General features: G+C 34.8%; 1 protein-coding gene across 5 annotated transcripts in view; it reads left to right on the top strand.

Annotated features, from left to right (window-relative positions):
* LOC131048362 (P-loop NTPase domain-containing protein LPA1 homolog 2) overlaps positions 1–12,986 on the top strand; it is a 54,710-nt gene that overhangs the window by 14,006 nt on the left and 27,718 nt on the right. For 4 of the 5 annotated variants that reach the window (XM_057982298.2, XM_057982300.2, XM_057982302.2 and 1 more), the window contains one exon: positions 10,346–10,683. In XM_057982298.2, the coding sequence (XP_057838281.2) occupies positions 10,346–10,683 (338 nt within the window). Of the gene's footprint in view, positions 1–8,642; positions 8,881–9,191; positions 9,411–10,345; positions 10,684–12,986 lie in introns of those variants that run through there. The other variant, XM_057982303.2, reaches the window with a different exon arrangement.

Here is a 12,986-nt window from a genome sequence, read left to right as displayed (position 1 = left end):
TGACAATATTTATAAAAGCATAAAATCTCTTTATCATTAATTTTTGCTAATGTTTATTATATGTCAATTTATTTACTGAGAGTATGGTTTTGTGTCAATCTAAATAATACCCATCTTATAGACGAATTCACATCATTGAAAATCTCTTTATCATTAATTTTTGCTAATGTTTATTATATGTCAATTTATTTACTGATAGAGTATGGTTTTGTGTCAATCTAAATAATACCCATCTTATAGAGGAATTCACATCATTGATTACTGTAACCATGCATCAATTTCTTTTTCTCTAGAACCAATTCAGGTAAATACTAAGTTATTTGCCAAAAGTTAGACTTGAATTCTGGTCATGGGCTGTGTCTCTGGTGAAGAATGACGTGTTTGGCCTGTCCCTTGTCAAATTGTATAAATCAAAGAAGAGATTTCTTAAGAACTTGCATGGTGAACACAAATTCTACAAAGTGTATGTTAGGAGCTGTTAGTAGGTTCACAAGGGCTGTAATCTAGTGGTAAGACAAAGTGATTGCCACAATGATGACTTAGGTTTAGGCCCTGTTGAGCAAGTTCCTATGCCAAAGCAACCATAATAATGCAGGCATACCTGTATGAGGCTATGTGCATGTTGTAAGTGAGTCGTAGAATAATTCCCCCTGATGTGGCTTTTAAGTTCCACAATTCTAATTTTGACAATGCATTCCTTGCTGTGCATTATTAAAGATGGTTGGTATACCTGTTTTGCAATATACTGAACAAAATAATTCAGTAGCAGTTACTGAGCATTTTTGGTGCTGGTGAAAATAAACTATTTTGAAAACAAAACTAACTAAAAACTTGACAAGAGAAAGTCATGTTTCTCTCAAGCTAATGCAGCAATTCTTTTCAAACTTAAGGTGAAAAGAATAGTTAAAGACAGAAGGAAGCTTAACAGCTGATTGAATCTGTTAATGTAGTTGAGGACCTATCACATGAACTGTCACTAGATGGGAGCATCTGTTACTCCAATTACCACGAAGTGAAGCCATCAACAAATGAAATAGTGTGGGGGCACTCAAATTTGTGTCAGAAGATCTAGAGCAGGAGTTAGGAGGGTATTAAAATTATTTAGATGGTCTTAAAATAAAGAAAACTGATGGTACTAGGGTAAAAGTTTGTTAGATAAAAATAACCATGTGAAGTTTAATAATTCCACATGCAAATGGAAATAAGAGGAAGAAGAATGGAGAATGGAAATAGGTCTTTCAACCTTATTGTAGAACATGCTTTTGGAGTAATTTTGGCAAATCTTTTGTATGTGTACTTGCAAAATGAATCCTTGTCCATATGTAAAACAACACTTGGTGCAAAGAGAATCTTGCAGTAGAAACTTGCAAGGTGGCTTAGGCATGGATTTCCTAAAGTGGAAGAAAGAAAATGTCCTTTTTAACATGTAAGACAGGAATGGGAGAAATTTAAGCACAAGTGTGAGTGAATCAACAAGGACAGAAAGAGAACTCCTTAAGGTGTGGAATCAAAGAACATGTTAATATGAACAAGACAAGAAGGTCCCAAGAATTTGAAGGGCAAATATTCAGTGGAAAGGACTTGCATAAACAAGCTACCATAATTTCTTGGTCTTCTGAAAACATTCAGTCAGCTGCTGCCCTTTTAGACATGTCTCACAAATTTCTTTACTGCATCCAGTCTTTGGCAATATTGAACCAACACCATTCTTGCTAAGATAATTAAAATATTGAAAATTTAGATGTTCATAAGTTCAGTGCTTCAAAATTTGAGGAGATTTGTAAGCTGCTATTGTAACTTTTTCATTCAGCATGGTAGTGTTGAGCTTATACAACCCTTTTGCTTAAGTTGTAGTCACAATCGGGGTATTATTATTCTTCTACTTGATATGTTGCTCCTCTTCTTGAAAATCAACCTTCAACTTTTTCTTTGCTATTCCAATGACTGACAGAAGATCACAATTCAACGTATAAACATACGCAATGTTCTGTATATTGCGAACTTAACCTTTAAATTTTATTAGTATATGAACAAATTCTTGTAAATAATATGCTGCACATCTTCCAGAGCCATTTGAGTAGATTTATTTTTGTCTTCATCAAGTTCTTTGACCATTCATTCGTGTAGGTCAGATGCTTTGAGGCTCCTGAATTAACAGGTCAGATGTATATTGATAGGTACAAATGCAAGAGCCTACTTGTTACATTTACTGCACCATTGTATGTTTTCCCTAAATGCAATTTCACTTGATTTGTCTTTCTCGATCAAAATTAGAAACAAACCTAAGTAGAAAATGGGTGACAAAAAAATTAGATAAGATTGAGAGTGGAACAGTTTTTTTTTTGAATGCAATCACATTTTCTCTGGGAGAACAGATTTTGTATTGATTTTTGAGGATGTGTTGCTTTTTAGCTTATGCAAGCGATCTTGTTGTTATAGTTAGTGAAAGGGGATTGTAAAGGATCAAGTTGTGGAAAAGTATAATACACAAGGCCAAACTCTTTGCATAGAAGCTTGGTAGGAGTGATGATCTATAATATTTTTTGTGATAATAGGGCCTTGTTAGGGGAAACATCTTGCATAGGATAGTTAAAACATGATTAAATAAATTTTGAAGGTGCAATTTGGAGAACTGAATTTGCATTTGGTCTCTTGTTTACAAAAGTGTTTTCTGTCTCAAATTTTGAAATCTTGTATATCATCATAGCCTTCATATAAAAGTCCATAGAAACTATCCTTTTGATTTATGGAAAAATTGTGTTTGGGACAGAAGACGTGTGTTAATGAAACAATTTAAGAAGAATGCTCGTTTCAATGACAATTTATCATTTTTTTGTTTCCATCTTTTCAAATTTTGCACCTTATTGTGGGGTTGAATAATTTATTAATTTTCTTATTTATGTTTGAAAAACATGGGAATGCATCCTTTTATCTTGCTTGTTAAGCTCTTTACTTATGAGTGAAAATTCAGATTGGTTACGTTCTAACCAAAGATGTAAATATCGGCTAAAAATCGCCTAAATCGCGATATATCCCGATCCAAAACCCTAGCCAATTTAATCTCCATTTAAATCGGGCATGATTTTTTTTAAAAAATCGGGTGTTTTTTTCGGTTAAAATCACGAAAAAATCATGCAGAATACAATAAAAATCGCGGGTGCAGAAATGTTAAAGTATATTAAATTTATTTTAGACTAATGCAATTCTTACAATATGCAGATTATAATGTATTGATGAGATGCTGATGTACTTTTTTTCTTCAAGTCTAAGATTGCCGATCAAAGGGAGAGAGAGCGTTTTCGTTTCTATATGTTTCTTTTTATGATATCGACATGTATAAATATATATGTGGAGGGACATGTTATGAGGGGACATGTTTCCACAATGTGGAGCCATGTCCGCTCATGACATGGCCCTCTCTCAAACAATACAACACTTGCCAAAGGGTGCTTTCAAGAGGCCCGATCCTCAATCGGTTTAGTTAACATAAAAACCAAAGACAATATTATGAAAGCCGCCGATCTGCTGTGCATTACATTTGATCATTACTCGATCCAGGTATGTTTGATATAATAAATATGATCATTTCTTGATCTGTTATATATAAAACAATGTTGCCGTCAATGATCATTGCTCGAAACATGGCAAGAGAAGATTAAATAGAATCTGATTACACAGATTAATGTACTTGTATCTGTATATTATTTCGATCAAATACAAGGATGATGGCTTTACAAGCATTTGAAATAATTATTCTTATAGGCACAAGAAATGTGTATGCGTGTATGTATGTCAGTTCACATAGTGAATTGACATACATATATATATATATATATATAAAATCAATATAAACGATCATCCTTATATCTGACCGAAGCTACTATGCATCAACACTCCCTCTTAGCTAAGGAAGATAATCAAGTATATATGAATGGAGATATCACCTAACTCGTGATATCAGAGGATGTTTCAAGAACATCAAGTCACATGACATTCTTGACATATACATCCAAGTTATGGTATTTGCACTGGCATCACGTCTCATGATGTCTACCATAACAAGTCATGGCATTTCCATGGATATTACATCACATAATATCCACCATGATTATCTCATAAGGAGCATAATGATATTCAACTGATATCAAGTCTCATGATATCTATCAATAAGTCCAAGAGATACTAACTATCATGACATGTCCTTAAATATCAAGTCACATGATAGTGAATTAATCATTGTAAAGTCATCACCTTACAATGTTAGATACAAGTGTTCATTATTTGAAAGATCGTCACCTTTCAATAATGTACACAGGGTAGGCCCACAAGCCATAGAGTCACACATATGACAAAAGAGTTTACACATTAAACATCTTTATTTATATTAATACAAATAAACAATTTCAATCTCATTAACTTACATTTCAACCATACTAAGTTTCTTCCTGAAGTGTTCAACTTTCACTCTGGGGAGAGGCTTGGTGAGAATGTTTGTTGTTTGATCGCTTGTATTAATATACTCCAAGTGGATCACATTCCTTTCTACCATGTCTCTCACATAGTGGTAAGGAATCTCTATATGTTTCGATCTATCATGGAATACTGGATTTACAGACAGTTTGATGCAACTTTGATTGTCACAGTGGATGATAGTAGGTTTCAGAGGCTCACCAAATAATCCCATAAGCAGTTTTCGGAGCCATACTGCTTCAGCCTTCTCTTGCTCCCAAAGATGCAATATATTCGGCTTCTGTTGAGCTTTGAGCTACTGAAGACTGTTTTCTGCATATCCAAGAAATCATAGCTGATCCCAAACTGAAGCAACACCCTGATGTGCTTTTTCGATCAGTCACACTTCCAGCCCAATCAGAATCAGAGAATCCATGTAGATTTAGGTCAACATTTTTATATTTGAGACCATATCCAATAGTACCTTGAAGGTACCTCAATATATGCTTTGCAGCAACAAGTTGTATCTCTCGAGGTTCACACATAAACTGGCTCAAAGCATTCACTGCATAGCAAATATCTAGTCGAGTGTTAACCAGGTACATCAGTGATCCAATTATCTGTTTGTAAAGAGTAGGATTTGCAAGTCTGGATTCTGCTGCTGCTTCTTTTAGTTTATGTAAGTTGGTTTCCATGGGTGTCGACATTGGTTTGCAGTTCCACATCCCAAATCTCTTCAGAATATCAATAGTGTATTTCCCTTGATTTAGAAAAATACTATTTGATTTCTGCCAGACTTCCAATCCAAGGAAGTAATGTAAACTGCCCAAGTCTTTCATATCAAATTCTAATGCCAAGTCCTTACATTGAACAATAAGGTGATCTTCTCCTGTAATTAGCAGATCATCAACATATAGGATTAGTATCAACATATCACCATTAATTACTTTAAAGTAAAGATTTGGATCTGCATCATTCTTGGAGAATCCTAGACCCAATAGATAGTTGTCGATCCTCTCATACCAAACTCGGGGAGCCTGTTTAAGTCCATATAAGGCTTTCTTCAATTTGCACACATGTGAAGCTGCATCATGAATCACAAAACCTTCAGGTGGTTCTAGATAGACTTTTTCTTCAATAGTCCCATTCAAGAATGCAGTTTTCACATCCATCTGATGGATCGTCTAGCCTTTAGCTGCTGCAATAGCTATGACTGCTCTAACGGAGGTATATTGGGCAATAGGTGCAAATGTCTCTTCATAATCAATACCTTCATTCTGTGAGAATCCTCTGGCAACAAAACGTGCTTTATGTTTCTCTATATTGCCATCTGCAACATGTTTAATTTTGAAGAGCCACTTGGACAAGACAACAAATTTCTCTTTTGGTCTAGGAACTATGTCCCAAACATCATTTTTCAGAATGGATTGATACTCTTCTGTCATAGCATCCTTCCAAACTTGATGCTTGAGAGCTTCTGTAACACCAATAGGTTCAGAATTAATGATTTCACTCATTAATGCATCATATGTTAACTTGCAAGGTCTCTTTTGCTCTCTCTGAATGTCCCTTCAGGTGCTGCATGCATTTTTGCTTCCTGTATCATCTTTCTAGCCCAAAGTGGTCTCTTGTGATTATTGTCCAGTTCCTCTTCTTGAATCTCTGGAGGAATTTGACTTTCATTTGTGGTTTCATTTGGATACTCCTTCTGAAACTCAGGAGAAGGATCCTCTTCCATACCTTTATGTGAATCTGGTATTTCTATCTCATTTGATCTCTTAGCCTTCTTATGTCTTCTTCGAAAATGACATCTTTACTTAGTTCAATTTGTCTCTATCTAGGTATGTATATTTTGTAAGCTTTTGAAGTTTCACTATAGCCTACAAAAATTCCTTTTCTTCCAGAAGGTTCTAGTTTCAACCTCTTCTCTTTAGGCACATGGATGTAAATTGGGCAACCAAATATCCTTAAGTGACTGATATCAGGTTTTACACCAGTAAAGGCTTCTTCAGGAGTTTTGTTATCCAAGTGTGAGTGAGGACATCTATTTTGAATGTATATAGCTGTATTAGATGCTTCCGCCCAAAATGAGTTTTCTAAGTTTTGATCATAAAGCATTGCCCTAGCTGCTTCTACAATAGTTCTGTTTTTCCTCTCAGCAACTCCATTCTGTTGGGGATTATAGGGTACAGTGGACTCCCTCTTAATCCCTGCATTTACACAAAATTCTTTAAAGATTTTAGAAGTATACTCTTTCCCATTGTCTGTTCTAAGTATTTTAATTTTCTTCCCGAAAGAGTTTTCTGTAAGAGCTTTGAATTCCTTAAACCTTTTAAGGATCTCTTCCGATTCCTTGCACTTGAGGAAGTATATCCAGGTCTTCCTGGAGAAGTCATCAACAAAAATTACATAATACAAAAATCCTCCTATGGAGGGTACGGACATGCGTCCACATAAATCAGAGTGGACTAATTCTAATACAACTTTAGTTCTACTCAAACTATTAGGAAAAGTACCCCTAGTATTTTTCCCCAAGGCACATTCTTTACATGACCCATTATGAGTTTGATTTAGTTTAGGTAGTCTAGTTACAAATTTATCCATAGAAGTTAGGGCATGAAAGTGAATATGGCCTAATCTTCAATGCCAGATCTCATTTGAGTTAGAAGTCTCATGAATAAGGGCGTTAGAAGTCTCATGAATAAGGGCTTGATTTGACTCGGTGCAAAGTTTGTATAGGTGTCCTTGTCTTATGCATATAGTTTGGGCCTTCTTTATGGTTGAGTTCTTCGGCCATGCTAGGACTTTACCCTCCATAAATGTAACCCCGTATCTGTTATCTTCAAGAGCTGATATAGATATTAAAATTCTCTTAATACTTGGCACATATAGTATTGCAGTGAGTTGAATAGAGATCACAGATTTCAACTTGATGGTGCAAGTTCCAACTCCTTTTACGGGATGTGCAGGAATCATCCCCAATTGTAACCTCTTCATCAGATTCTTCTACCATAGTTTCTAAGTGATCTCGTTATCCTGTAATGTGCCTTGATGATCCACTGTCAATTACCCATGTGTTGAGTTTGTTTGAAACTTGACTAGACAATGCTGAGTAGAAAGCAAATTTCTCAGAATCACGTTCTATATTTGTCTTTCCAACTTTAGCAAATGAGGCTTGTTGTTTTGTTCTGTCAGGACACTTGACTGCATAGTGTCCATATTGATCACACCTAAATCATTGAATTTGAGACAGGTCTCTTCTCTGCTTGGATGAACCTTTTCCATGAGAATTTCTCTTCCTTTTGAAGTTCTTCTTCTTACCTTTCTTATGAGAATTTGTGTTAAGATGAATATCCTCATCTATAGGTTTTTGCTTTCCTTTTGTTATTTGCCTTAACTCTTCTTGTAGACAGTCAGATCTTAATCGATCAAATTTAGGAAGCTTGGATCTTGCGCTTATCCCTTGAACAAATGACTCCCATGAATTTGGTAGACCGCCTAAGGTTATTAGTGCCAACTCCTTGCTATCAATTTCATATCCAAGTGTTGATAGTTGATCCCTTAGTTCAGTAATTCTCATGAAGTATGCATTGATAGATTCTCCCTTGTTCATACTTATATTATTCATTTGTCTCTTTAGAGCAAGGGTTCTGCTTGTATTATTTACTTCAAATGCACTCTCAAGAGATCTGAACGTAAGGTATGCAGTTTCATGTTTTGCCAATATAGGTACAATGTGATCCCTGACTGCATCCACTATGAGATTCATGGCTCTCTCATTGCTCTCGATCCATTGAGTTTTCTCAGGGTCATCTTTAGGTTCAGCTTTATTTTCTTTTACAAAGGAGTAATTTATTCTCCTTTAGTAGCATCATGATTCTGAGCTTCCAAGATGTAAAGTTGTTTGCTCCTTCGAGTCGATCTTCAAATCTAATCATATTTGACATTGTGAAGAATGAAATGTGACTGCAATATCAATAGATGATAGTTTGATATCTCAAATTTAATTTGGATCTTCTTTACCAATGCTCTGATACCATGTTAAAGTATATTAAATTTATTTCAGACTAATGCAATTCTTACAATATGCAGATTATAATGTATTGATGAGATGCTGATGTACTTCTTTTCTTCAAGTCTGCGATTGCTGATCAAAGGGAGAGAGAGCATTTTCGTTTCTATATGTTTCTCTTTATGATATCAGCATGTATAAATATATATGTGGAGGGACATGTCATGAGGGGACATGTCTCCACAATGTGGAGCCATGTCCGCTCATGACACAGCCCTCTCTCAAACAATACAACACTTGCCAAAGGGTGCTTTCAAGAGGCCCGATCCTCAATCGGTTTAGTTAACATAAAAACCAAAAACAATATTATGAAAGCCGCCGATCTGCTGTGCATTACATTTGACCATTACTCGATCCAGGTATGTTTGTTATAATAAATACAATCATTTCTTGATCTGTTATATATAAAACAATGTTGCCGTCAATGATCATTGCTCGAAACATGGCAAGAGAAGATGAAATAGAATCTGATTACATAGATTAATATACTTGTATCTGTATAGTATTTCGATCAAATACAAGTATGATGGTTTTATAAAGCATTTGAAATAATTATTCTTATAGGCAGTTCAATATGTGAACTGATATACATACATACATACTTATATATATATATAATCAATATAAACGATCATCCTTATATCTGACCAAAGCTACTATGCATCAACAGGAAATTATCAAGAGCCTTTATAATTTTTACGGAGGGCAAAGTCTGGTTTGTTTAGCGCGCGAGAGGGAGTTGCGACGGCCGAAGTCTAGTTTGTTTAGCACGCGAGAGGGAGTTATGACGGCCGACGGGTTCCACAAGTGACGGGATCCAAATATATTGATGTTTCCTGTTCAAGTGTCTGCTAGGAGTTGTGTTAGAAGTTAGAACTAAGATATTGATGTAAGTTAATGATAATAAATTTATAATATATTGATATTGATATTATAAGTTCATATAAAGGTCGTCTAATAAAGTTATAATATATTGATATTTGTTGATATTTTTTAGAATATTTTAAGAAATTATATATTTTCAAATGCTCAATAATTTTGCCGATTTATTGCCGATTTTTTCCCGATTTTTTAAAAATTTTCGGCCAAAAGATTTATTGCCAATTAAGATATTTACATCTTTGGTTCTAACTGTTACCTTTTTGTTGTATTATATTAGGGATTTGATATTTTGATATCCTTAGAAATGAAATTCTGGAAGCTATGCAAGGGGTCTTATTGTTGTAGTTATTGTATCTGTAAGGACTGTGTGAAGGATCAAGCTGTGGAAAAGTAAAATATAGAGGACCAAACTCGAAGGATTTGAATCCCATATCGATTTGTTTGCATAGAAGCTAACTAGGAGTAATGGTTTTTTCTTTTGTGATTATATGGCCTCAATAGGAGAAACATGTTATGTAGAATAGGTAGAACAGGTAGAACAGGTAATAAATTTTGAAAGTGCAATTTGGAGAACTGAATCAACGAAGTGTGCATTTGATCTCTTGTTTGCAAAAGTATGTGGTCTTGTAAATTTTGAACCTATGTATGTTATCATCGCCTTAATATAAAATTTCTCATTGTAATTTATGGAAAAAAATTTATGGGTTAGAAGACATATGTTAATGAAACAAGTTTACAAGAATGCTGGTCTCAGTGACGTTATCATTTTTTTTGGTCTCCCATCTTTCAAATTTTGTACTATAGTGCAGGGTCTAATAATCTTATTATTTATGTTTGGAAAACAATGGAAATTTATTTTTATCTTGCTTTATAAGCTCTTTATGTATCGTTTCAGTGAAGTTGAGTGGCTATGTTCTAACCATTAGCTTTTTGATGTGTTAGATTAGTAAAAGGGTCTTTGATATCATGAGAAATGAAATTCCTGTCAAGACCAGAGAAATCGATGAGAATGGAAGCTCATTAATAATTTCTCATCAGCATTTATTTGAGGCTGGAGAAGGCATCATAACAGGTGGCTCCATTGAACAAGGAAATCAGAAGAAAAAAGAAGCTTCTGAGAATGATGTTCTGAATGACAATGACAAGAAACCAACCTTATACAAGAAGCGGATTTCAGTTGTAGCAACAAGGGAAAATTTTTTGGATGTTGTTTGTGATTCTCTTGCTGAATATCGTTACATGGGTCCAAATCAAAGAGCTGACTTGGTTAGAGCGTGCAGGTACTATCAGCACAATCTTTTGGAATGGTTTTAATTTCTTATGATTCCCAAATGCATTTTATTTAAATATATTTGAATTTTTGAAAATCACTTGCTCGATGAAAAAAGCGTCTTGAAACACTTTAACTTCTTTAGCTGCATTACTCATACCATTTGTTTAAAAAAGAGAGATTTTATTTTAATGGATTCATTTTAGATATATTTTCTGAAAAGACATGGAAATGGCTATATTATTTTGAATTGAAAACATGGAGTGAGAAATGGAAGGAACATCAGAATGAAGATATGTAGAATTGAAGATGTTTGAATACCCGTCAGGAATATGTCAATCTCTACTTCAGGTGTAGGTGGATTAACAAGCTTTGGTTGACTCCAATTTTTTTTCATGAAGATGAAAGTCGGGTACAAAATTTGAACTGTATGTTAGGTATATAGGATGAAAGTTAGGGGTAGGCTTGACTGTGACCTAAGAAACAAGCCTTATCTTTATTTTTTGTTCATATTATTGTGCTGTATGAAATTAAATGCATGTTGGCCGCCCCATTGTCTCTCTATCTCTCTTCTCAAAGATTGTATGAAGTTTTGTCCAATATAATTTTTCTTATGCAAATTGCCAGATGGTTCCATCTTGTTATTTTTTTGAAAAATTTGGAAGGCTTTATATTGATATGAAGGAACTTTTCTCAAACAACCATCTCATAAAACAACAAAAATTTGAGCAGCTATATCTGTCGCAGCTCTTAGTATTAATTATTAAACATGATGCATCAGCTGTATCTCAAGGATTACAAACTACCATAACATCTAAGAAAAAACCAAAGAGGCCCAAACAAATTAACTTTAGTTTTAATGCCAACAGTATCTTTAGATATAAAGATGTTAAAAGTACTCCAGTTGTATTATGCATAACACTTTGTGTTGAAATTTTGGGCAATCATTAACACTCTGTGTTGAAGTATCCCATGTGTTTATGACTGCTGTTCACAATGTGCATCCTTCAACAGAGCCCTCTCACTTTAGATGAGGTCCCTCACCAACGTCCATTGGATCCCTAGGCATCTGGGGGATCTGATGGTAAATTGAAATATTTCAATCAGTGGCTTGGCCTTGGGTAGAGCTAGAACTGCCTGCTTGTGGAAACTGCCACTTAGGAGGCCTATTTTGTTTTGCTTGTTCCTGTTGACCCGAAACAATGTTGATTTGGTCATACAATAGAGAACCTTTTCAAGATTTTGAAAACGGAGGAGTTGAAAATAATTGTTTCACATCAGTTGTTGAATGCACTCCTCTTGTTGTTTGATATAGGATTTCAACTGCACAACTGCAAAGGGATTTGGTTTTCATGATTTCTAAGTTTTCTTGACAACTTCTACTTTCTTTCCTGGGCTTCAAAATTTGTACAGAACAAACTAAACATATAGGAGCAGGTACTATGAATGGCTATGTATTGGTTTTTGCCTATACACTTCCTGTGAATTGATACTGGTATTAGTATTGCAAATGTGCTGATTAGGGAATGAGGCTTACTTCTGACAATGCAGGGAGGGGTAAAGGAGGACATGTTCATTCTATTTGCAGGAAGAACAGCCATATTGTTAGCACGTAAAAGTATGCCATTGGTAGTGTGTAAAGGTATGATATTGGTAGAAAGTGCTTGGAGACAGAATCTATCCCAGGACTCCAATGAGCAGTTTTCAACTTTGAATTATAGGGTATCATTTTGAACTCTCCTTTTTGTCTCTTATATACTCACGATGGCTTGATCTCTTCAAATGAGCACTTGCATTTGCAGTATACTTTGCTACTTTTTAGTAGATTTTTTGAACAGCCTACTACTCTCTTGGGTTTCAAAACTCTTACTGCTTGTTTAGCTCTTTGGAGTATCCTGATGTGATATGAGCTGAAAGGCAATCTACAGCAAGTGTATATCCTTCTTTGTCATAAAACTGTAATATTGTTTGCCATGCCAATTTGTGGTGATCATCATTATAAAGTGTTAAGGAAGTACTGAACTTGAGGACTAAAATTGGCTTAGTGTTCAGCCTCTGCCAGGAGCTTGAAATAGTATTGTTTGAATTTCTGTTGCTTTAAATAAGTATGGAGAATGAACATGGCTTTATAAACAAATGATAGTTGAAACTGACAAATTTGGCTATGGAGAATATAAGATTACAGGGATTAAGTGGAATACGATGACATCCATAACATGGGCATTTGAAGAAGAGTTGTGGCCTTTTTTCTAACAATGTTTAAGATATTTTATATTATTTCCTCATGAGCCCATGTTGACTGATTTGGAAAAT

Source organism: Cryptomeria japonica, chromosome 8, assembly GCF_030272615.1.
Source record: "Cryptomeria japonica chromosome 8, Sugi_1.0, whole genome shotgun sequence".
Lineage (NCBI taxonomy): Eukaryota > Viridiplantae > Streptophyta > Pinopsida > Cupressales > Cupressaceae > Cryptomeria > Cryptomeria japonica.
This window is presented reverse-complemented; position numbering and strand designations above follow the sequence as displayed.